General features: G+C 39.8%; 1 protein-coding gene, 1 long non-coding RNA gene and 1 other non-coding gene across 3 annotated transcripts; all 3 read right to left on the bottom strand.

Moving 5' to 3' along the window:
- Nucleotides 1–1,111: 1,111 nt before the first annotated feature.
- Nucleotides 1,112–4,091, bottom strand: LOC125308442. Its single transcript, XR_007195880.1, has 4 exons — nt 3,838–4,091; nt 2,639–2,706; nt 2,276–2,450; nt 1,112–1,882 (listed from the first exon to the last, which is right to left on the bottom strand). It is a non-coding gene; the product is annotated as an uncharacterized LOC125308442 (long non-coding RNA).
- An 8,285-nt stretch (nt 4,092–12,376) lies between these two features.
- Nucleotides 12,377–12,463, bottom strand: trnastop-uca. The gene has a single exon. It is a non-coding gene; the product is annotated as a tRNA-Sec (tRNA).
- Nucleotides 12,464–13,089: 626 nt separating this feature from the next.
- cul5a (cullin 5a) lies at nt 13,090–26,687 on the bottom strand. The gene is made up of 19 exons (XM_048264691.1): nt 26,608–26,687; nt 25,402–25,511; nt 25,189–25,288; nt 24,888–25,064; nt 24,550–24,691; nt 23,736–23,881; nt 22,283–22,363; nt 21,891–21,984; nt 21,645–21,775; nt 20,169–20,276; nt 19,677–19,741; nt 19,254–19,386; nt 18,994–19,125; nt 18,759–18,882; nt 18,411–18,586; nt 18,083–18,244; nt 17,710–17,828; nt 17,164–17,287; nt 13,090–17,049 (listed from the first exon to the last, which is right to left on the bottom strand). The coding sequence occupies exons 1-19, from the start codon at nt 26,629–26,631 to the stop codon at nt 16,855–16,857; spliced, it is 2,343 nt and encodes a 780-aa protein (XP_048120648.1). The 5' UTR covers nt 26,632–26,687; the 3' UTR covers nt 13,090–16,854.
- Between the last annotated feature and the right edge of the window lie 8 nt (nt 26,688–26,695).

Below are 26,695 nucleotides of genomic sequence, written 5' to 3'. Positions count from 1 at the left end.
AGTGACAAATGGTCAGAAAGGGCTTTAGTTTTTGAGATACCCCTACCGGAGGTAGAACTAAACGCAACAATGTTTTTCCTCATCTCTAAGGTCTCCCATATATGAAATGGATTCTTGGCTAAAAATATTTTACTGCTAAGATTGTTAAATTAACAGATATTGTTATACACCCCAAAACCAAAAAAGGACTAAAATATAGCCTATCTGTATCCATTTCATATATGGGAGACCTTAGAGATGGGGAAAAACATAATTGCGTTTAGTTCTACCTCCGGTAGGGGTATCTCAAAAATGTGGGGCCATTGTCACTCTTCACTCACCAAAACAACTCCTGAAGACCCAGCTCTTCCAAGAGTACCTTGTCACCTAGCACTACCAACAACTGGACATAATCTACCACTTACCACTATATACTATCCTCCGCTCCTCTGCTTCCCTTGACTTAACTATATTTATAGCAAGTAGTACTTGTTGCTGTACTTACATGTCTTATCGCACTGTACTTTGAATGTTTCCTTTTTTGTAAGTTGCTTTAGATATAAGCGTCTGCCAAATGACTAAATGTAAAACTATAAGGGCTTGACTGGATTTATACAGAGATCAACAGGCTCTCAATGCAAATGTATCCTCTTCAGGAGAGCAGAGCCTGCTCTGAGAGAGGCCAGGGTGAAGTCATACCAGATATGTGACTTAATTCTGTGTAATGACGAAAGCTTCAGTCAGAAGGTGACTCATTTGTTAAGTGGAAAGAGTGGGAATGGTTTACTGTCAAAAGGCTATTTTGAGAGATTGGAATGGGAAACAAATGGGTTTCAAAAGTGCATGCTCCCATAAGCAAATACCACACTGTAAGAAAATTTCCCGTAAAAAAACAGGAATCAACTGGCAGCAGAGTTTCCAGGAAGTTCCTGTTATTTAACGGTGCCCTGGTTTAACATTAAGTTAATGTAAAATAACAACATTAATTTCCTGTAAATTAACAGGAAACAACTGGCAGGACTTCCAGGAGCTTCCCGTTGTTTAACGGCAGACTACCATAACATTAAATTCCTGTTAAGTATATAACATCATTTTCATGTTGGGTAACAAGAAAAAAAATGTGATCTTCACGTTAGTTACACAACAGGTCTTTAATTTTTTACAATTACAGGAAACAAGTGCCATATATTGAGTTCATCCACTCTCAAATCAACATTTTAAAGATAAAAATCCATTTTTTCACATCAGTTACTTATTTGTAGTTTAACAGATATTTTATTTCACAGCACTTACTTGACAGTCTAACAGTAAAGTAGATGAAGGGACATGAAGCAAGATAATAGTAAATAGTAATTCAGGAACATGTAGACTGACTATAATCGTATTTCAGGATCAGGGAATAAGACACAGAAGAATTATCATGGAAAATAAAAACATCGCATTAGGCTCGTGTATCATGTATGAATGTAAAATGTAGATACATAGTAGTATTTTGAAAATCGGATTTCAAAGAACAGGTAATAGGATACAGAGGAATTACAATGGAAAACAAATACATTGCATTAGGCCCGTTTAAAATGTAGACATGCTATCTAGTAGTATTTTGAAAATCGTATTTCAAAAAATAAGGAATAAGGTACAGAAGAATTATCATGAAAAACAAAAACATCGCATTAGGCTCGTGTATCACGGATGAATGTAAAATGTAGACACGTGATCTAGTTGTATTTCAAAAAATCGGAAATAAGGTACAAAAGAATTATCATGGAAAATAAAAACATCGCATTAGGCTTGTGTATCACATATGTATGTAAAATGTAGACATGTTATCTAAAGTAGTACTATTTCAAAATCAGATACAGAATAATCAGATATTTATCAATTATCAATTGTGGGCCTTTTTCTGTGAGAGAGAGAGAGAGAGAGAGAGAGAGAGAGAGAGAGAGAGAGAGAGTTACAAAAACTGATAGGGTACACTAGGATTCATGTAGAGGAAAATTGTGCCAAAGTGAATGAATCGGATGTGAATTTGTAACGTTAACACACTTTCTCACAATGAAATTAACTGACATTTATTACTTACTGTAACTGCATTTATATTTGATTTAATCAGTTGTATAAAGTAGAAGTATAGTGTTATGTGGTTATTACAGCAGTACTATGCATGATTGCTCTCTTCAGAGGGTGTAATCCTGCATAGTAGTGCTTATAACTACATAGTAGACGACTACACAACCCCCCCAATACATACCACACATAAAACAAACTCTGGTTCGAAAGTGTTACATGAACTTACCTCTGGAAGAATTCAAGGGTGCACGCTGCCTCCTCCTGATATTGCAGATTCAGAATATAGAAGGTGGAGAAACATGTCACAATCCCTGTTAGAAATGTGGCGAGGTTGGACCCTTCACAAACGATTAAGGATTCAATGCCGACCATCCACTTTTGATGATTACCTTGTCGTTCACCTGAAAAAAAGAATTTATCATATTCAATTTAAGATATAGATCCACATGTCAACTATGATTAGATTCCTTTTAGGATTTTGTCCAAACAAAATTCAATACAGAAAAAAAAAAAACATTTAGTGTTCAAAAGTTGATTTAAATATGTATATGTTGATCATTATTACTCTAGTGAATGAAAACAAACATACCTAGTAATATCAGGCGAGGCGTCACAGGTAGGCTTGGAAGACTCAACATCAGCTACAGTCGCACATCCCTTAGCAAAAGAAAAGAAAGGCACTGAACAACTCTTCATGATGTGTGTGTGTGAGTGAGAAAGTGAATGTAATCTCTGTGAGTGTGTTGTGTGTGTAAGGAGTGAGTGAATGTGAGTTGTCTGCAAGGTGAGTATGAAAGGTGTGTGTGTGTGTGTGTGGGTGTGTGTGTGTGTGTGTGTGTGTGTATGTGTGTCTGCCGTTGAATGATTAAAAGTGATGAGGCGGGTGTGATAAGATGTTTGTGTGAGGAATGTGTGTGTGTGTGCAAAGTGAGGGTGCTTGCTTTTGAAATTGTCTGTCTTATCAAAACCACATTGTTTATGGTTTCTATATATGTGTGTCTAAAGACCTAGATAGATAGATAGATAGATAGATACTTTATTGATCCCCAGGGGAAATTCAAGACCTGCATGTCTCAATCATGGCAATCTGGAACACAGCATGGAAGGTCTATATTGGGTATATTGTCATGAATTTAGGTATGGCTCACATAAATAGACGCAGTGGACTGATGCCCACACATATGACATGTAAACATCTTCCTGTTGCATGCCGCTAGCTCAAATGAACTCAGGAGGAATACCATACACGTGTCATGCAACCACCTCTGCTATGGAAAGCTAGCTAGGCTACTAACTAGCATTAGCTTTCTAAACTGTCAACTGAAGGACTTAACACAACTTTAAGTAATTACCAGCACGGGCGAAATCCATGCATACAAGTAAACACTGAAAGCAGTAGTCACACTACACTGATCCGTTTGTACCATATTGTTTATTTGGCCACTGGTTTATTAAACTGATGATGCTAAGCAGACTTAGCTAGCAAACAGTGTTATAGCAGGTAAATCACGCGAGTTAAACTTTAAAAAACTACGCATACCCTACTCATACCAATACTTTTAGATGGCTTCAGATTGCAATGGAGAAACGTAAAATTTGATCAACAAGTGATAACGATAACGCATGGCTTAAGGGCGAAAGCGTGGTTTTGGCTAGCTGAATAGCACTGCTACTAACTTCGTTTCAGCAGGGTAACATTCAGAGATGTTGTATTATACAACTTGTATAAACATGACCAGTGTGCTTTCAAACGTTGTATTTCTGGTCAAAGATGACAGATAAACTCACCTTATTGTGTTGATGGGTTTGGGTATGATTCCAACGTATCGTCTTCTCTCAGCAGACAGCTTCCCATCACCAGCTCGAAGGTAACATTAATAGATAACAGGAAGTACGTGTGTTCCAGAATAAACATTACGGGCGTGGTAAATAACAGTGTTGGAGCCTGATTTTACACATTTGTCTTACTAATGACTGGAAAGTCCTGTTTATTGAAGGAAACAGGTGAATAATGTTGGAATCTGGGTGTAAATTTACAGAAACTTTTTACAGTGCAGTTTAGGGCATCAGATCCATATTAGCATAACTTAGTTTTGCCTATTACACAATTTTTGGCTCATTATGTCAAAACTCTACACAAATAAGACATAGCACTTGGAAGTACACAACAAAGATAAACACTGCTATCAAAACTCATCAATCCTTTCTAAAAATGTGAATATTGCATCAAAACCATACACACATGCACCATTTGAATTACTCTTCCAAATCAACAGCAACACACCGATATAAAACCACTGCAGTCTTTGTGTTTTATATAAAAAAATATATTTTTATTGTCATTTTCTCAGACTCGGTCTTCTTCATTCAACATTCTTACAGAAATAAAGAAAAATAGAGTCACAGTTATCAATACAATATTGTAAGTGAATGTACTCAAATCAAGAATGTAGCAACAAAAGTAAAAAAAAAAAAAAAAAACAATTACTAGAGAAATTGCTATTTTTTTCTTGTGTGTGTTGTCAATTTACGAACGTCCACAACTGAATGGCAGCGACTACTGTACATACAAGCGCAGTTGAATGAAGTTAACTGATGACAACATTAAAAAGAATCAAACGTTTAGCGATCATGAAATAATACCATACATGATAAGATGTAAACAAGCAGGGAGATAATGAAGATCAGTAGTTCTACTCAAACTACTTGTGCACGTAGGCTATGGAAGATTGGTCAAATCTAGCAAGTAGGAAAGTTTAAGTGAATGACGTGAAAGTCAAAGTAAGACATTCGAAAGGCCAACGAAAGTTAAGGTTGCTTTTGGTAGTAGGCTGCAAATACTTTCACCACAAAAACTGGTGCTCTAAATAGCGATTCTGTTGGCTTTGAAAGGTTCTCTTATTGAATTGAACTGCAATTTGGATTAACACCTGCTTTTACAAGGCGGAAGTATTTAGGCGCAGAATATACGCGCGCTTTCAGGAGCAGCCTTTTTACAGTACATACCGCGGAATACATAATTAGGCGCTCTTTACTCTTCCCCTCCCATCTTTTTACGGTAAACTCCCACTTTCCCCTGGATCCTCCCATGAATGCATATGCATGATATGACAAACGCAATCTGCCACTTTCAGCTCCCGCGTCGGGCAGTTTACGCTTTTACATCATTGCGGCCTGTTTGTACATACCTCGCAATGACATTGCGAAACAAATACGCCTGAAGTGGGCGCAAAAGCATTAGTACATCTGGCCCACAGTTTCTTACATAAGACATTTTGTTAAAAAATTAAATATCCTGTTATCATTGGGAAAACATCTGGTAATTGGTAATACTCACACACATACTGTACCTGAAAACACTGCAGAGAAAATTGAACACCAATCAGTCTGAGGCTTAAGCACTACAAACAGACTTCAGGTAAGTTATTGTGTAAGTGTGTACTTTTACATTTAGTACCTGTGTACAGTTCTGTATTTGCCCCTTTACTCCCCATTTCTAAAACCTATTGAAGAATTGTTTTCAGTGTGCCAATGAAAAGTATATGAGCACCAACCACATACCTGCATGCCTCTTTTGCAAGCAATGGAAGATGCATTCAGAAACATTGAGGTGGGGTCAGTTCAAGGGTGGATATGGCACACAAGGTGATATTTTCTCCATTGCCTAGCCCAAGAGGACATTGCCTGCGATGTTGACGAGGACTTGTGGCCAAATCTGAACAGAAGGCAGGATCCACAATCAACCCCACCCTGCCGCCACACACAAGAAAAAATAGCAATTTCTCTAGTATTTTTTTTTTTTTTTTTTTACTTTTGTTGCTACATTCTTGATTTGAGTACATTCACTTACAATATTGTATTGATAACTGTGACTCTATTTTTCTTTATTTCTGTAAGAATGTTGAATGAAGAAGACCGAGTCTGAGAAAATGACAATAAAAATATATATTTTTTTTATAAAACACAAAGACTGCAGTGGTTTTATATCGGTGTGTTGCTGTTGATTTGGAAGAGTAATTCAAATGGTGCATGTGTGTATGGTTTTGATGCAATATTCACATTTTTAGAAAGGATTGATGAGTTTTGATAGCAGTGTTTATCTTTGTTGTGTACTTCCAAGTGCTATGTCTTATTTGTGTAGAGTTTTGACATAATGAGCCAAAAATTGTGTAATAGGCAAAACTAAGTTATGCTAATATGGATCTGATGCCCTAAACTGGTATTTGCTTATGGGAGCATGCACTTTTGAAACCCATTTGTTTCCCATTCCAATCTCTCAAAATAGCCTTTTGACAGTAAACCATTCCCACTCTTTCCACTTAACAAATGAGTCACCTTCTGACTGAAGCTTTCGTCATTACACAGAATTAAGTCGCAGATCTGGTATGACTTCACCCTGGCCTCTCTCAGAGCAGGCTCTGCTCTCCTGAAGAGGATACATTTGCATTGAGAGCCTGTTGATCTCTGTATAAATCCAGTCAAGTGTTTGCAATTTATTCATAATCAAAAACAGATACAGGTGGGTTAAAGATATCTAGTGATACTAGAGTGATAAGAAGTCCTAGTGAATGCTTGATAAGTAGACTATAATACAGTAAATAAACAAACTAATAAATAATTAGGCTAAGTGAAATTTTCGGCGCGCGCATTATAACTATATCATAGTACCACCAAGAAATAAAAACTACTTTCACCCCTGGGTATAAACCAAATCAATTCTCCACTATGTGCCTGCAGTTAATATTTATGCAATGTTACTGTAGAACATGTTGGCTTAACAAGTTACCAGTCCAGAACACACAGAAAATTGCAACAGAAAGTTGCCTTTATAATCAACTACTATTTGTTCCAACAGCATTTAAACAAAGCATTTATAAAATTGAAAACAAATTATATTACATAAAATAAAATACTGTTACTGTAGTAACTGTACCACATTATTCCAAGCTTCAAAGAGCTCCCCATGTCTGTGACAGCCAAACGTGACACCGCTAAATTCTCAGCTTGTTTATACCCCACACTGAATGCGTAAGAAAGGCCCATCACTCTGGGGTGTGGTAGCCTACTCTCTGGGATTTATGCACCAAGGTAACTGAAGTATCCAATTTGTGTCTTGAAATTATGTTTGAAATAAATGTCTTAGAACAAAAACTTTGGGTAGGCCTATATACTTGTATTTTATAGTTAGGCTAGTGAAAAAGAGTTGATCAGTAGGCTAGTTGAGTTTGTTATCAATAAACATAACAGCTAATGCCATGTTGAGCAGGAGATAGGCTACCATAAATCCTCAAATTATGCCCGGGATTGATTCTATTTATAGCCGGACAAATAAAGGCAGGTTCCCATATTTGTCTATACCATACCAACAATTGCCATCAGTCCACCAGCACTAGAAGACGTTGCTTCGATTTAAGTCAATGAAATAACACCTCTTCTTAATATTTTATTATATTGTTGGTTGGATTAATAAAGTCGTTTTCCTACCATGGGTCTCCAACACACGTTCTCAAGCTCATTGTCTTGCCGCCCCTTTCGAGCTAATTGCCAGAGGCTGAAGCCTACTACATTTAACATGGTTGGTGCGTGACTCAAGGCATTCCAGCCTACGAATTTAATAAAAAGTAGCCTACTAAATCATGCATAATTAAACAATAACTCAATTTAGGCTACTTGGCTACGCAAAAAGGTTTATATTACAGCACAACCCCTATTCAATGAATGGCTGCCTTGTCTCACAATAAACAGCGGTGGAAATCCCGACACTTTTTCAACTGCATGAAACATAACAGTGAACCATCAAATATCTCCCAGAGTTCAGTGCCCATCAGTCCCAACATTTAACAATGTAATCAAACAGTCCAAAAGTAAATTAGATCCCAAACCGAAAATGTTATGCTTTTGATGGCCTACCAGTATGCCGCTCCAAACGAAAAGCATCTCTAATGATGGTTGTTAGTAGACAAACTGGCTTCAGATATCCAACAGAGTGAATATGAGATTGTGCAGTCTTACAGTACAGATGGCTGTGGTTAGTGATGTGATGCTGTTAATGGGGAGTTTTACATAGTTAGCGCAAACCCTATAGGTTATTATTTATTTAGCGTATATAAGGCTTTTTTTCCTTATCAAAAGTGAGGGGGACGACGGCCGTCTCTTCAGCACTGCGTGGGACATATCCCCCACGTCCCCCGTGCCTCCTGCGCCCCTGAATATGGCCTTGACTATGAATTGGCCGGATTTACTAGCCTAGCCTCCACCATTCATTTGTATGGAGGGCGGGACTTAGTCACTCTCTCCAGTTATATATAATACCTCCATGATCTGCACAGACAGAGATAGCTGTCTCCCTGACACCCGCAAATTAGATAAAATCTCCCGGAATCTAGAGCGAGCGATCAAGAGCGCGCACGCGAGAGGGAGACCTAAAATCGCGTGTGCATCTGAGTGTAGCGCGCACACGACGAGAGAGAGAGGGGTGGCGCGTGTGTGTCTGAGCGCATCCAAGACATAGAGCATCCTGATTGGCCTGTTTCGCTAAATCAACCAATCAGTTTTCAGTGTAGGCGGGCTTTTAATCTATTTTCTCCCGAACTAAATCAGTTCAGTGTATCTAGGGACAGGAGAGTCACGGCAAAGTCAGTGCAGAGTCACCCCCAAAAAAGGAAAATGTAAGACCCATTTCAAAGTGTACCCTTGTTTATAAGAGTAAAAAATAATGATAGGCCTAGTCTTGCACGATGCACAGTTTATAACAGTGTTAGCATTGCCCATGGTGGGTTAAATGATTGCAAAAAACATGTTGAGGTGAGTTTAACTAGTGTCAATTCATGTGCATATTATTCAGGCCTATACTAGATGGCTAGTTGCCAAGGCTACATGAAAAGACCAAACTGCAAGATCTACATATTTTATTTTCACAATTACTATCTATAGGCCTTCCATATTTGGTGTACTGACTAGACATTATTGAACAAACATATTAATCTGTATTTCAGTATCTAAGTAGGCTAAAGTATTTCTAGTATTGTTATTTATTTATTTTATTGGGGGTACTCGTGATACTTCCCTGAAATGGCTTTTTGCTGGTGGGGATGTCTGCGGTGATTATTTCCAAATGTATAATCTGCACAGAATCAGACTATTATAGGCTACATTTGCAAATGCAGCAAAAGTTTGCCATTAAACGATAGATCAAATCACTGCACTGGCTACCAACATAAATGTTAATGTTACCGTTAATGTGGGCAATTATCATACCTCCCTCGTCCTCCTCATCTCTCCTCACTGTTCCTCTCCCTCTGCCTCTGTTCAGGAAGAATTTTCTGAGGTCCATCTCTGAATAGTTTATCAGAAGGCTATGCTTAGTTTTACAGTAGGACAGCTTCACAAACAGTATAGGCTACTTTTACAGGACTCTCTACAGTATACGTAAATCATTATTAATTCTCCTCATGTGTGCATGCAGCCTACGCATGGTGTGAGTGTGTGTGAGGGAGAGAGCACAAACTGGTAAACTGTTGCTAAATTTAGGTTACAATGACTAAGCATTGAAAAACAGATGCTAATTATGTGGGCAACATTCTCTAACAGCGATCTACTTGTCATTTTTTCTGTCAAACAAGTTGTGAATTTGTTGTAACATTAAAACGGGACGACTTACTCTGCGCTCAAAGTGATGTGATGAGCTCCAGCGGTTTCCACTGTACAAAGAAACACTCAGAAGAATCATGTGAACGATTTTCATTCGTTGTTGCGTTCAATCTTACCCAGCTACAGAGGTGCTATTTCCTGATTGGCTATTATGCCCCCTTTCTTTTTTTCCTTGTTTATTTTTATTGGCTGGTAAGTGACAGGCTCGAGTCATGACTAAAGCAGGCACGGAGATGCGCTCATGAATGCTGTTTCCAGCGAGAGCAGCGCTAGAATTTTACTGGGGCATTGGAGACTTTTACTAAGGCACGTGCCCCAGTGAATAAGGTCTAGTGACGCCCCTGGTTGAATTGTGTGTTGTGTTGCAGGAATCAGGGGAAATGTGTATGCGGATTATGAACTTTTGGGCCCCTGGGCCCCCACTAATTGTCGCATATGTGGGAGGGGGGGGGTCCTCCCCCAGAAATGTTTTAATTTGTTTGTGATTTCCTGTATTCTGGTAGCCTAGAAATCTAGACGCGCCCCTAGCGGCAGCAAATTACATTCTGTAGGGACGTGACGTAGCCTATCTATTATCTAGCGCGTCTGTGTTGGCAGTTACAGGCGACAGAAGCAGTGAAGATTGAAGATTGATTAATCTACCTAACGTCAAATACTCAACGTCGTTCATTATCGTTAATATGGATAGCGAGGCAGTGGACGAAGATGAGAAGACTGAGGCTGACAGGCCAGTAAAAAAAAGAAAATGAAACGTTCAACATAACTCCTTCAAGGAAACTCAGGTTTTAGCCTCCAAGCTCCGGTTTTAATAAATAATCAGTAAAACTGAAAATTATACAAAACATATTCAATATATAAAATGTGTAGAAATAAACGATAAAACAGATGAAAAGGTATCCAGTAGGCCTAGTAAGCTGATCAGTTAATGACAAAAGCCTTGCAGCGCAAAAGATTGAACAAAAATTGAGGTGCAGGGTCCTGGTCAGTATGGTCACCTTACTATAAAAACGTTTCAGATCTACAAAGGCAAAGAAGCAGATTCTCTCAATGACCTGACAGCAAAACAGCTATATCCACCCTTGCAACTTCAACAGCATCTTCACCTGCTATGTTTCATAGCTTCAGAGTGTAGGCTACCATCAAGTTCAATGGATGGGAAACTTCCTACCACCAGAGGAATGGGGCTGGAGGATCCAGGACTCATGCCTCATTCCTGATCATACCTACCAGGACCCTGCAGGACCAATGAGCTGCAGTTGCCGTCGTCAATGCCTCGACTGCTCCCTAGCTTGCACAGAGTGCAGAGGCGTATAGCAAATATGTCGACAAACTTGGTTGAGAACATGGATTTAACTTTTTTGTTGCCACCAGGGATGTAGTGGAGGCTAAACACAAGTAAATACAGTTTATCCACCTCTGAAATTTCAGAAATAGGCTAGAGTTTCTCCAACTCTTATTAGTTTATCCACCCCTCAAAAGAGTTTATTCACCAATTGCAACTTTTAACATTCAAAAATCACACATACACAATATGTACACTGATCAACACTCTAGGAGTAGGAACAATTTAATACCACTGGTATAAAACATTAACATTGGTATAAAACATTGACACCTCCACCATCATCAAACATGTTCTGAATGCCTTTTTAAAAAATCTGATACCAGGCGCTGTTCACCTCACTGAGATCAAAGAATTCATAGTTCACCCACCTCTATATATGTATATTAAAGTGCCTACTGGGCTTTCTCTTCTACATCTGTCTCCTGAGTTGTGGTTTGGGGGCAGTCGTGGCCCACATTTTTTTATTTGGTATGATGTCACTAATCAACTGGAGAAGTTTCATAGTAGGCTAGCTATTAATAGAAAAATGTCCCCTATTCTACTCAATTAACTTAGTGTTGGGCACAACTTTTTAGTCTAGAAAAAAAAATCACACCATCTATGGCGGTAGACTTTTAGTATGATTCAGGAGGGTATTAGGACTATAAAAACTGTGAGACATTTCTGTTGCAAATTGTTTGTCTTTTTGGGCTAGATTGACTCTCGAAAAACCGGTTTCTGAACTGGTTGCAGTTCCTAATGGTTCCACGTGAGGGCGCTCGTCCACGAGTGCAGCTGTCAACTCAAATGTGAGATTTCGACAATCAGGTGAAATAGACAAATTTGGCCTAGACTCATGGGCGATCGCCCCCCAGTGGAACTGCAACCAAAATTCGGTACTATGGGACTTAATAGAGTGGCCAGGTTCTCCGTAGACGGGTGCTGTCATTGTCTATACCAGGGGGTTCCCAAACTTTTTCACGACAAGGCCCCAAATACCACTAGGTTATGGCCAAGGAACCTTGATGTGTTATTAATCCCATCAACAATACTACGGCAAATGTAAAAATACATTAAGATAATCCTAATAATTATTTTAGCCACAAGCACTTCACGATGGACCATAATGTGTCAAAATTGCATTTGGGGCTTTCTGCTATATACTATTATACCCAGTCATTATCATGGAAAATATAATGTTCAGATATGCGACAAATTATTATAATGGGCATTGTATAATATCAAACGTATTTATTGTTCCTTCCAACTTGCTCGCGGCCCCCACTTTGAAAACCACTAGTATATTCTACAATTTAACTGTGCTATTATCTGTCAATGCATTGCAAACAATTTCGCCCGAAAGGTGGAATTGAACCACTCTGCCGCTAGGCAGCTACAGGTTTGAAGCCTGCACCCCGGACCACCGAGGATCATCCGGGCATTGTAGTATGAGCGTGTGGACTGTTCTTATAGCTACCAAAATCTCTATGAATGTTACTCAGGGTTGCTGTGAGACACTTGTTTACTTGTAAAGGCCTACATTAGACGTCTTCATTACACGTTATTGTAGCCGCTTACATATTTTACTTTGTTGAAAGTCACGAAGAAATGAATGAGTGGGCTGTATACCGCAATGCATTATTGGTAAAATATGCTAATAAGAGAGCATGCCCAATGTGGAGATGTCCGTTTCCTATTTTCAGTGGAGGTTGAAGTAACGTTATACAATGTAGGAATAATCAGTATAGGCTTTAACTATGATCTGTGACGGGTTGTCTTTTAAATCTGGTTACACTGTAGACAGAAAAAAGACGTGCTGCGAGGCTACATCTTGCTCAGGTAGGCTGGTTAGCACACACACATTTTTGTGTATTCCCCGTATATCTATGGTAGGCCACCAACGCCAAAAACACAAGCCTGAAATTTCTCGACCAGTTATGTGGCAGTATTAAAAACTTGTCCTGACTTTCTTTTAATCTAGTAGCCTAATCTATTCAAATGTGTTCCCTGTGTGTGTCATATGACAGGTGGACAAGGGAAGTTGGAAACAAAACAGAAACAGAAGCTCTTTACCAGACCTTTTTATTTGCCAGGAAATAAATTATACAACTTAAAAAAGTAACTCGTTCAAAAATGCAGTACATCAAAGTAGTTCCAACCAGACTGCAAAAGAAGAAAAGAGAACATCCATTCAAACACTGTACGGCTTATGTCCTTGCTGAGTAGTGGCACACATTCAATTGATAAATACAAATAATGATGAAAGATTTTACTTCAAGTTTTCAGTTCACAAGGCTACAGCTCCCCACCTGAAATGTCAGTCTGATCATGAAGGTTCACCCTAGATCTGAAGAAACAGACATGCCTGCTTAATTGTTATCCAATCTTTTAAAGAAATGAAGACGAGATTGTGTTTTTTCAAACACAAAACCAAGAACAAGCTACACTGCAGTTTACATGGAATATTTTTTGAATGTCTACAAACATGTCTATTTAATGCAATAATTACAGCACATGACTGTAAATAGAAAAAAAACAACTTAAATGTAAATGTTTAGGGCTAAAATACAATGTAAAAATATGATTGATGGTAACAAGAAAAATACAGTCATCATTATGCTGCCAAATGCTGAGGAGCACTGACTCGTTCCTGCTGTCTGCTACCAAAATTACTTGCACAAGTGAATCCAGTTGAAGTTATCCAGAACAAACACATCATACTGAGAAACACACACATAGTGGCTATCTCTGGTGCTTGTTCTATATCTGTTAATGGGGCAGCTACCCTGTCTGAGCTTTCAACTGATGGAATCTCATACTGTTACAGAAAGCAGTGAACTGAGTTTGCGATGACACTGGACTGATATAGAAGAGTGGTGCACAGATGGTTTGGGAAGTTATGGCGATGCATGAAAAAATAATTTATGTGCTTGGAACTCAGTATTGACCGTATTGAAATATATGGGGAAATTTTATTTTGTTTTGGTCCTCAAATGGTAGAATGCTTTTAAACCTGCTGTAATCAACATTCGGATAGTTGCCGAAGAGTGAAAAAGCACTTTCCCAATACTGTGGTGTAGTCTATGCTTCTTGATACTGTGTTTCAGGTATTTGTGTGTTTGATTTGATGTGCAAAAGCTTGCCATTCGTGAACATATGCAAGAAAAATCCTGTACCGGCAACAAGAAGCACAGAATACACATGTATGTACATACAAAAACCATCTTTTAATAATTTCTGCAGAATTACATGATTGTAGTCTCACACCATTTCCACCTTTAAAGAAGGGAACAAGACTAACTGTAATGTAACTCAACTCTGCATTTCATATGGCAAGTGGTTAACATAGAAATACAATTTAATCCCAAAGTGTGTTTAAATTCATATTGTCCATATGTGTGTTATTAATTCACAAGTCATATTGTTATAAAAGTGCTGCAAAGCAGACTAGGCTTTTATGGACTGAAATGTAAAAATTGTGACGAATGTGCAGAATTGCTAATAACTGCTGTATGGGAAATAGCAACGGTCTAAAGGTAACTTTTCCCCTTTTACATGGAATAATTTTTTTTTTTTTTAAAAGGGACCAAAAAATGGAACAAAACCTGGTGAACTTCTGCATTGATATTTATGACAATTAGAACAAAGGTTGTCATCTTTTCTCTCACCGACACACAGGTCACTTTTGTTATCATTGGTGAGACAAAAAGACCTCTGCGAAATGCAAGAAATAGTGTTGCAACCTTCTCAACCTATTTTCATTGAAACAAATTCAAAGTTATTATGTACAACCCTAAGAGGCAACATGTAGTAAAGGCTACACTCATTCTTTATCAAACATTCAATCACACATATATTCTGGCATAAATAACAAATAAATAACCAGGAAAGAAATCCCAATGGAATTTACATCTCTTAAATCTGGGACATTGAAACTTGGTGGATAACAATGGCTACTTCCTCCTTAAATGATTGTAGCTTGACTGGGATGAGTTACACAAGACAAGATGAATAAGGAAACATCTAAAAAATTGTCATAAAATGACTAAGATTAGTGAACGCACGCTGGCATAGGCCATCCTCCACGTAATCTATAGAAATTATGTGACTATGCAAAATTTTACTTTGGCAATGTGTGACCACACAAGGGCATAAACCGGTGACAGGAGAAGCTCCACATTGCTCATCAAAGTGACAGGCAGTAACTCTTCCAAACTCTATGCACCACTTCCGATACATCTGCTGTTAGGTTCACAAGTGCTTTCTTTTCCTTCTTTTGCTAACCACGTCAACAGTTGCTCCATCTCGTACCAAGGTCGAATGTAATCACTGTGTTACTGGTGTTTTTAAACATTTCTGTGATGCAGTTCAGTCACTTAAACTCAGTGCCACCACAAACCTCAGTTCCACTTGGAATTTTCTATTTCTTCAATGCAAAACTTAAAAGTTGTAACAAACATTTCATCAAGCAAATGGCCAGGGGCCTCACCTCTCAGTTGCTATCCAACATAGGCAGAATTGGCAATACACTTAGTTTCACATTGCGTCTGAGATGAGTACTCATTCTGAAATGGTTACATGAACTTCTATCATCTGACGCTTCCCAGAGTGTGTGGTGTGAAGATTAACTACCTCTGTTTCAGCCCAAATAAGAGTGAAAACAGTTAATATGCCATGATAAACGTTCTGTCTGACCTTGACATTGGATTAAACCAAATGACAATGAATAGCTAGTTCACACTCAAACAAACAAAACTTTAGCAGTGTGAAAACAGGGCTCTCCCTGTCTGATGATGTGCCATTGGGGGCTGCAGATCTTCAGTGAAGTTTGTACGCCAGGACGCTTAAAGCACTTCACACCCACAGCTAACCGATCAAGTATTGGCAAAAATCAAACAACCAAATGATGAACTCAAACAAACAAACCAAAGAAAATCTTGAAGGGGAAAAACAAGCATGGGATGAAACTGACAAACAAACATAAACAAACAAGCCAAAGAAAGCCATGCAGACATACTGTGAGCAAGTGAAAAGTGCTGATGCTTTCATCTAAGTCGTTTTCTGTATTTTTTTTTTCTTTTTATTTCCATGGGAACAGAGTGACGTTGGAGGCTGATGGGTTGCTCTTCTCCGCGACATCGGCAGTGGGTGGAAAGCGGGTGGGGTGCGCTTGCTCTTCTTCTTCAGTGCTGCTTGTGTTGGGATGTGTGCTGGGACAGGTGGCGCCGTGGCAGGTGGGTGTGGGGAGGCGGTTGGATGGGTGGCGGCGGCGGGGTGGGGCAGGGTGGGGTTTAGGGGGTGTAGGATGGAGCTGAGACCTGTGGATGGGGAACAGGGGCGTTTGTCCAAAACACTGCACAGACAAGTCCTGTGATGAACGGAAAGGGGCTCCCCAGAGACAGCATGCTGAAGAAGATGTAGACACACAAACGGCGACTGCCCACCATGCCTCCTGTCTACCCATTGGCAAAAAAAAAAAATAATAATAAAATTCTTATCATCACTTGTGTATCTTTTTTTTTTCGTTAAACATTTATCCCCTGGTTCATTTTTCTTGTTAAAATGTAACATAAGGCAGGGATTGTTTTGTTGTTGTGGTTTTTTTTCTTCTTCTGGCTATAATGAATTGTGACTGTTGATCTTAAAACCAGCCCGTTTTGTGTGCAGACAAGGGGGCCGGCAGCTAGTACAGGGTCCAGAAGGCATCCCACTCCTACTACGGACGAACCCCCCCACCGGCAACACCCTCCTCCTTCTCATCAAAGTCATCATCATCATCATCATCATCGTTGTTGTCAATCTCTTCCTTAGTGTCTGCAAATGTGTCTCCGCTACGCCATGTAAATGAAGGTATTAATGTCCGTCTCGTCCCGCTTGATGTATTTGTGTTCGATGAGCCACTCGATCTGCTCTTTGATCATCTTCTTCTGCGGCAGGAACATGTTCTTCAGGATCTCCACCAGCTCCGTCTGCAGCTGTGCGTTGGTGATCTTCTTGCGCATCTTCATAATCTGGATGATGGCTTCCTGTTGGCCACACACAGAGAGGAAGTAATGAGGCACTGATGGACACTAGAAAACACCCACTGTTTTCTCTAACCATCTAAAATCTGGGTGAAAGGCCCTTCCTGATCCACTTACCTGCGTCCTTAATATTCTCAGCTGGACGATGCCTTCGTTCTCCTCTTCCCTCATCCTCTCCGTGGTCAGCTGGAGACGGCCGATCAGGTTGATTTTGCCCCTCTTCTGAACCTTGGAGTTTTTTCTGTGGGAGGAGAGACTTTAGCTGTAACACTAATCATATTGAATTCTCACAGCAAGATTTCCATCCTACTCAGCTAAGCAGTGTAAGTAATCACATTTAGTTAAGTTGACATGTTTATGTTGTTACTTCAAGTGGCTTTCCTAATGGTGGGCCTCTCAAACATAATGCCTTAGTATTCAAACGTCACTTTACAAAAACTATTACAGTCAGTTATTGTTGCCTGATGCAATGCATATTTCCATGTGAAGTCAGAGACATTCTCCGATAGTCTGTAACCCATTACAGAGCAATATCTCTCAGACTACAGTTGCTCAGGAAATAAAAAAGAATCTAGGGGAGACCCAGCCTACTTTCACAACTACTGAACAAAACCAAAATAACATGCCATTCCACTGTTAGACCAATGCAAATTGAATGCCTACATCAAGGAGAACTCTTGGTTGACGAAAAACAGCGTGCTGTCAGTGAAGTCTTTGGGTGAGCCAACTTGAGGTTCATATGACAGGACTTGACGTTTCAGCTTTGGGAAGGCAACAAGAGACTGCAAAGACATAGAAGACAAAGTGAGAAAAACAATAGGGGCTAGACAAAGGTTAGTCAGATTCAAGTTGTAGCCAAAAGCCTGTTGTAACTAAATTGCTGTAACTTAGGTTTGGTTGCATTAGCTTAAGATGTAAGTGGTCATTAAAAATGCTAAGAATTTGGCCATTCAGCTAGCCTACTGAACAAATGGAATATAACCTTAAATCCTCAGTGTCATTCTCAGGGACCACCTGTCTTTGCCGAGATTCTTACCCACAGTGTCCGCCTGAGTTCTGCATCCGGCAGCTCTGTGGCCAGTTTCAGGTTCTCAAAACTGATCCTCTCTCGGGGTCTTTGGTTCCAGGCAAAGAGAACAGCCAGCTGGAAAGTGGTCACCTCCAGGTCATACTGCCCCACTTCATTCTTGAATGTGATCTGATGGGTAAAGACAATCATGAATTGTCTATTGCTATGAACTTCTGTTGAATCAGGCATAAACAGCAGTATTCTAATCAACACATAATGATTGGCATAATAATTTGTCCCGTTTTAAGCTAATTTTCCTCATCTGGACTTCATGCAGGTGGAGTAGAATACTTACAATCCCATTGGACATGAGGTGGTGCCAGTGCAGCTTCCTGCCACTGTGGTTCTTCTTGTAGAACTCCTCCACCTCAGGGATTAAATCCTCCAGCTCTGTCGGCAAAGACACAAACACCTTCTCCGAGCTTCGTGACCACGCACCCGCATTCAGGATCTTGATGTTGACAGAGTCCGCTATCAATCAAGACGAGAAAATCACTTTGATGCAAGAAAACCCAACCATCACCGAGCGTAAAAATCGAAATATCAAATATTCTTCTTACAACAACATGGTGCTGTCCAGGAAAAGAAAAAAAAAAAAAGTCCAACCATGGCTAAATCCCAGTGGCTAACAACATGGCCTTACCTGGTAATGCTAATTTGTTGTGTTTATGCACCTCCTTAAAGACCTGGTTGAGATCCTCTGACACTTTGATATCCTGGAACATCCGGGCAAGCTTGTTTACATAGTCTGCAGGCATACCTACTTCCTGTAGACAGAGAGTAAAAAAGACAAAGGACATTGTAAACCCAAACATCCTTACAGAAAATACAGCTGCCAATGCAAACAAACTGGCTGAGAGCTCCACATCACTGCTCACCCTGAGCCACTCCACCATGTTCTCCTCTATCTCACTGTCTGCCGAGATGTCCAGGATCAGACGCCTCGTTAAATGGGCTTTATGATACCGCATGAAGACATCCTTATTCTGGACGTACTTCAACACCAATAGCTATGAAGTGGCAAAAATGAAAAGAGTGATGATAGTTAATTAATAATAAATCATGAAAAATGATTTGTTTTTGACACGGAACGTCTCAAGATCAAAGACGGGGCGAAAAAGCACTGCAGGACTCTTACCACTTCCTTTAGTTTTAATTCTATCTCCTCGGAGGTGAGCTTCTTGCTGAGCGGAGTCTTCCTCAGCAGCATGTCACAGTAGTTGGCCAGCAGCTCTGGACACTTGGACTCCGGCTGTGTTTTCAAGCCCACCCTGCAACAACATGCGGACGCACACACGCACACGCGCACGCACACACACACACACACACACACACACACACACACACACACACACACACACACACACACACACACACACACACACACACACACACACACACACACACACACACACACACACACACGGTTATTTTTAGGGAACACTGGCATAAAAATAAGAGGAGGAGTTCAGTACAGTAACATTATGAGTCAGTGTTTATCACTGGTAATGGAGCACCATACAAACACACAATAAAATTTGGCTCATCTTAAGTGACTCACCCCTTCTGTTTCGTTGGCAGTTCCAGCTTAAATATTGTGGCATCATTAACCACAGCTTTGTATGCCTGAAACAAGGACATTTTACATCATTAGAACAAGGAACACAGAGGAATTTACCAGGAGTTGCAGATCAACCAACTGATTTAGTTGATTCAATCAAACTGGACTCCAAAGACTCCATCTTTTTAAATATCATGCGATTTTGAATGTAAATATACCGACAGGCTTTTATTGTGAGAGTCATTTGCTTCAATGCAATGAGCATCATTTAGAAGTTCTCAGTCTTTTTATTTGACAAGCCAAGAGTCAGAATTCAAACCAAATCGTAGGTCCCACGACTGAAATTATCAATGATATTTAGATGAGTCATAACGTTGTCACTAATTAGCTACCAAAAGGTCCCCATTCTCATCTCATGTCTTTGAGTCTAATACTTGATTTATTAAACATTTTACCCAGACTGAAATGCAGGTTTGTTTGAACTGAACCTACCTTGTCTCTGGCTGTCAGGAACCTAGGGTCATCCTGAAATGCCTCCTTCACTAATTTGCTGAAGCGGTTAAAGAGAGTGAGAAGCTGCTCCACGTACTTCTCAGAGTCCTGGACAAAGACATCAACATTAACAAAAACATGAAGAAAACAACATGCAAAATATGGCACAACTAGCATATCTATCAATAAATTGCAGGAACGTCTGTCTGTGTCTGTGTGTGTGTGTTAACTGCATGAACCGTTCGTGCGTTTGATTTCAAACTTGACAAGTGTCTTGCTACGGGCACAAGTAAGTGCAGTGCCAAGTTTGACGTTGTTTGGAGAAGTAATGCAAAAGATATCGTTAAATATATCGGTAAAAGAAGCACATGTTGGCTTTCTCTGCTCTACCATAGATACTCCCCCTCTCACACAGCACAGCGCAGGACCATCTTACACAGCACAGCGCAGGACCAAAGAGAGAGGATAAGTAGAGTTTTGGTAGCACTGAATCACGGGTTAAGATGCAAGATGTTTGGATGATTATTATGTCTGACCTAAACGATAAAGATTCCCTGTATGCAGTTTGTTTGCATAAAATGATTCCGCGGATTTTGCAACAACACACAAACACGGGTATTTAGTGGCTATTCAAAATTAAATAAAAAAGTATGTGCAATAAACTGACACTTCGAACAGCCCAGGCTACTTTGGACTTTGAATAAACAAACGACAATTCCGACTGCAAGGTCCCAAATTGAAACAAGTGATAGGCTAATGGTTCAGAATTTAACAACGTTTCAGAAGACGTGCCACACAGCTAGACAACAAGTGGCAGACAGAGACGTCACTTATGTTACCAAAGACTGTTTTTGAGTTACATCGTTGCAAATCTCATATGATGATGCATCTTTCTACAAAATGGTTTGTCTTCTATATCGTTTAACTATTCAATAGGCTAAACATAGCCTTACATCAAAGCTTTAGGCTTATGTAATTTCGATCAGCTAGACAACGAGTGGCAGACAGAGTGTGATGGAGTCACATCGTTGCAAATTTCAAACGATGATGCATCATTCCACAATATTGTCTTCAGTATCAGGAAGTTATCCAATAAGCTTAACAATAAAAATATAGCCTAGGTAGGTAATTGGGCTACAGGTTTTCTACAGGAATGGCATGTTTGAACAGGCACTGCACTAGTTAATCAAAAGATGTGGAAGTAACTCTGGCATCTTTTGTTCATGCTTACCAAGTACTTGCACCATAAACTACTCAAATCCACTACTCAGTTATGAGGGTATTTTTTATATACTTACCTAACATTTGTGAAATTAATAAAGTTATTAACTTATTTAGCTACTGTATGTTTTCTAAAATGCACCAACCTTACCTTACCGTACCTATAGGTAGACTCAATATATAATGACCATGAACGCTTTTAATTCCTAAGTACAGGTCAGTAAATGCTGTGCAGAAGACAATGTGCATACTCACAGTAGTAATAGTCTCAGCCGCAGCTACCATGTCTGCTAGTCCAGCATTGATGATGTGTTCCTCCAGGTCCTTGAGCATGGGTTCAATTCCACTGGGGACTTTGTCCATGAGCGAGAACATCAGGTGCAGCTCTGAGGAACAATCACAGACTGTACTCTTCAGACCCAAATACATCCAATGCTACTGACAACAGCCAATGTGATTCTATCTAGAAAGCACTGAACTCCATAAAGCTGTCTCACTCACTGTCAGTTTCATTGCGTTTTATCATGCCAGGACATTCTGCCAGAATGGTTTCTTTGAAGGACGTCACAAGAGCATTCACACAACATTCCATAAGCTGCAAGAGACAGTACACCATTAGATATTATGTGTATTCTGACACCAAGATAATATGTATCCATTCTTACTTCTGTTCAACCTAAATAATAAAATAAATTGTCCATTAGGTAGTAGTTAATGTAATGAATTCTTCAATAATGAGCAAAAATAATAATGCAACACAAAATCAGAGGGTGAATCTTCACAGATGTTCTTAAAATCACATATAGGTTTAACCTAAATGAACCTTGAACAATTACAGTGACAATAGTGAAATCACAATTTGACATGATGCATCAAAGTAAATTGACACTCACTGCTTGGACAGAGTTACATTCACGCCGCGTCTCCAAATAGCGAAGGGCACGTTTCTCCTCCTCCCTCAGCTTAGCATCTGCCTGTAAAACACAATGAATACAACAGAATTTTGATTAGGTACAAAACCACGACCGGAAATAGGCCTCACCGCTCTTGAGGTATCCATGAATAGGTAATACAGGGGTTGCACAATAAAAACTGAAGTGTTTAAGGTTTCATGTCTAAATATGCACAGTCTGGTAGCCAATCTTAACTAATTTCATATGCCATATGAGTGTGAAGATTGTCTTAGCAACGCAATAACACAGCTGTACATCATATATTGCAATCCACATAACATAATGGGAGACATATCAGAGGACAAATTGTTAATGTGCGTCTTGCTGGCTTATCTGTGACCAGGACAGCAAGTCTTCATGGTGTATCGACAATCATGATATCTAGAGTAATGTCGGCAAACCACCACAAAGGATGAATCACATCCAATAGGAGTTGCTGTCGACGCAAGAGGAAGTCTGAAAGGGATGTACGGATACTAACCCGGATCGACATAAAACCATCAACTCTCCGGTTTCCACCAAAACTGTTCAGCCGGACCGCCACAAGGTCAATATTCATGGTCGGGCTGCTCTTGGATGAGCCCACTTTCATTGCACAGTCACCAGATCAGAATATTATTGAGCCACTTTGGGGTGTATTGGAGGGGTGAGTCAGGAAACGCTTTGCTCCACCAGCATCACGTAGTGACATGGCCAGTGTTCTGGAATGACTTAGAATCCCTCCGACCACCAAGCAGGACTTACATCTGTCATTTCCAAGACATATTAATGAGGATGAAGGAGGCCCAACACTCAAGTCCTTTCAGGAAAGTCTTGCCATTCGGAGGCAATCTTGGTAATGTCTCCAGGTGGTTATTTCGGACTAAGAAGATCAAGCCGATATTCAAATGTTTGGGGAGACATGATATGTAACTCAGAATGGGGAGGTCATGACATAAAAATGTCATTAGGTGAATCCTTATTTCACTCTGAACTTAAATCTAGTATAAATATCTCGCCCCAAATCACTAACATAAGGCTTAAAAATATGTTATTCTTTATGTTAACTTTATGAAGGAGCGGATATGTGTAGACAACCACCATCTTGGTGTTAGGAACTGTCCCCATACATTTGTTTGGAGGATTCTTTAAGTGCCTCTTCTTCTCCTCTATATAGTCTCTGCCTACACCATACTAATAAACTGTGGTCTAACCTGGTGATTTAGTTTAAAAATCCAATCCCTGTATATCCAACACCACACGCACACTCATATCCTCAAACACACCGAGCTTAGTCAGAGAGAGAAAAAAATCAATCAGTCTTACAGCTCCACACCATCTAACTCTAGACCTTACATCACACACACAATATGAATCCCTAAAACCCTGGCTGCTTGAATTAATCAATGCCTACATATTTCATGTAATTCTGCACGCCATTCTGCTGCAGGTATGAGGGCGCCTGTGTCCTGTAGAATCTCTCAGTGGAGTCCAGGTACGCCTTCTCAAAGTTGTCCCTGTAGATCTGCAGCTTGTCCTCTGGGTTGGAGCACAGATTCACTGAGGAGAGACGTTGGACATTGTCAGCGACATGATCTGACAGAAGCATCCAGCCTAGTCAAAAATACCTCAGGAAAGAATCTCTGTAGCACTCATTATGTGAAGATTAACTTATTATATACACATTCATATAAAATTGTGTGTAAGCAAAAACACTGCTACTGAATGGCCATCAGCACCTGCCAAGAATGTAAGGTTGTTATTTAAAAAAAATAAATTAAATGTCATAACACCTACAGGAGATGAAACATCATTCATTATTATTTGCTTGTTATCTTTCCATTACAGATTTGTCCTCATTTTGTACTGTTATGAAGCTGACACCAGCTGTACATTTGGTACAGACCACTTATTAGATCTCATCATCGGTCCCATCCATCCACCACCCATCAACCACTGTTAAAGAAAGTCATCACTGCATCATCCACTAATTGGTCAGGAACAAGACTCCTCTACACCCATAGAGGTGCAAAATATAATTGTGCTCAGACTCTAAATTATTCATTTAATTCTGATCTACTCTACAACAGTAAGGTTTATAGTAATCCTTTATCACAATGACTCTTGGACATTTTTAGAATGCATTTTTGTAATTCAAGTGTAAAATTTGATGGAAGTTTTTCAAATTTTCACAATACTACTGAAGATGGATGGTTAGCCAATCTCACCATATGACTCCCGCACCCCAATGACCAGCTGTGAATCGAAGGCCTCTCCTAGCCTCTCTGCATGGACCAGTTTCATGGCACTGTCCTGTAAGCGGTTCTTGATGTTCGAGAAGATGGATTCATTCCAGGTGTCCAACATGAGCTTCAAACGAGACCAGACATGATTCAGCTTCAACAGGCTACTAAAATTACAGTAACATTATTAAAACTTACTGAACCGTGCTAATGGCATAAACCTCATCCCCCACTTTTGTGCAGTAAAACCTTGTCTCTCTTCATTCCCAGTCATTGCTCTATTGCCCTTTCCCCTCACCCACCCACCCCCCTCTAGTCCTCACCTTCCTCACTATACTGTCCTCCACATTAGATTTCTTGTTGCTGCCCTGCTTGCCCATCAAAGTGATCTCCAGCTGGCAGAAAGGCTTGGGCAGGATGTCACACTGCGTGAAGAACTTCCTCCACTCCACAATGTAGGCCTTGAGCAGAGCAGTGTCATCCTGATGGCTGAGTACTCGCTGGACAAAGGAGGCAGAGATGACAATAGTTCAATGTATACTGTATATATTATATGCAATTTGCATTTGTGGGCCATGCTATGAAATCAAGAAACTATCAGAATGGTCAAAGTATTTAACTCACGGCCTGAGCTTGCTTGATAAAATCTAAGATGTCCTCCTTCAGTGCCTGGTGGATCTTTGCAGGACCTTTATCATCCCACAGGCAGACGGCATGGACATCTCTGTGAGAGGAACAAAGTGACAGGCATCAGCCATCACATGCACCAGAAACTAAAAGCAGATTATTGTTTCATAATTTCAGGCATGAAAATTAACATTATCTTCTCTGCCTTACGAGAACAGGTCGAACCACTGCTGCTTGGTCACAGACTCTTGACGAAGCAGCTTCAGGACAATTGGCCGCATCAAATCCCATTTGTCCTCGAACTGGAGGGACCCTTTGTTCTGGGGGTAAAATGACACATGACTTGGGCCTAGAACCTAAAAGCTGAGCAGTCCAAACAAACTTAACACTGGCCTTGCTGGGCTTGTCAATCAGAAAGTAAAATACACTGCCATCTCTAGAATCATTGTTTAACATTAAAAGCTGAAATATTAGGCCTTTAGAAACATTGTTTAACATTAAAAGCTGAAATATTAGGCCTACGATGGGGAAAACTGAGGCTTTTGAACAGTGGAAATTTAGATGGCTGTCGGAATTGTACAACTAAAATTTGGGGCAAAACAGTCAGATGATACATTCCCATTCAATCAAGCTCGGTAGTCATGAGGTAGCCTACATTAGTTTTTGATGAGATCACAATAAATTTGTTGCATGGCCTATGCTGACTGTTGTTGGGTACACGACCATTCAAAAGTAACGGAGTCCTTTTTTAGGTAAATTAAATGATGATACTAACTATTTGAGCAGCACAGGGTAGACAGAATCAACAGAATAAAACCCTTTCCCCTTAAACAGCTTGGAGTTTTGCCAATCGATGTTTGATACCTTGGAGGTAATTACTTCAATCTGTCAGTAACTAATTTCATTCTATGACAATGTTTACATACAATATAAATCCCGAAAATCAACTGAGTAATAGCTGCGACTCCAGCATTAACATTAGCCAGCTAAGTGTTGCATTTATGAACTCTGAGGTGGTTATGAAATGGCACTGGAAAAGGACGACAATATTTTTCAAATAACACTACATTCTGCCGTTTTTCACATGACTTATTCTAACTGTGTTAGTCTTAGTGATTACATTTCGGCAGACTAACGTTATTCCAAGCTAAATTGCTAGCTAAATAGCTAGCTGTGTCTAACGAACGAGTTAGCCAGCAAATGTTGGCTTTCGGCAAGACCTTGTTAGCCAGCTAGCAAGCTAAGAGCTTTATGTTTTACTGACTGAACAGCAGCCAAAAGAACAGAAAATGTCGTCTCTCGCGTGCTTTGCGTGTTAAACATAAAATACTCTCATTATGCAGCTGTACAACTGGGCATACCAAGCAGAAGCATTAAAACACAATATTGGGAACATTGAATTGAAGTGCCTCCTACCTTTAACAAATTAGACGTCGCCATATTTCCTCAACTTATCCCCTCGTTCAATCTCGCGAGTTTTACTTGGGTAACGTTATGCTGTCAG

This window comes from Alosa alosa, chromosome 15 (genome assembly GCF_017589495.1).
Source record: "Alosa alosa isolate M-15738 ecotype Scorff River chromosome 15, AALO_Geno_1.1, whole genome shotgun sequence".
In the NCBI taxonomy this organism is placed as follows: Eukaryota; Metazoa; Chordata; class Actinopteri; order Clupeiformes; family Clupeidae; genus Alosa; species Alosa alosa.
The sequence above is the reverse complement of the archived record's forward strand: the minus strand, read 5'-3'. Positions and strand labels throughout refer to the sequence as shown.

What these genes read in the sequence shown, in the direction of transcription:
- cul5a (XM_048264691.1), bottom strand. Translation starts at nt 26,631, where the DNA reads ATGGCGACGTCTAATTTGTTAAAG. An exon ending in TCCTGACAGCCAGAGACAAG is followed by an intron (nt 19,742 to 20,168) that starts GTAGGTTCAGTT and finishes TCCTTGTTTCAG; the next exon opens with GCATACAAAGCTGTGGTTAA. An exon ending in ACCTCATGTCCAATGGGATT is followed by an intron (nt 18,245 to 18,410) that starts GTAAGTATTCTA and finishes TTTACCCATCAG; the next exon opens with ATCACATTCAAGAATGAAGT.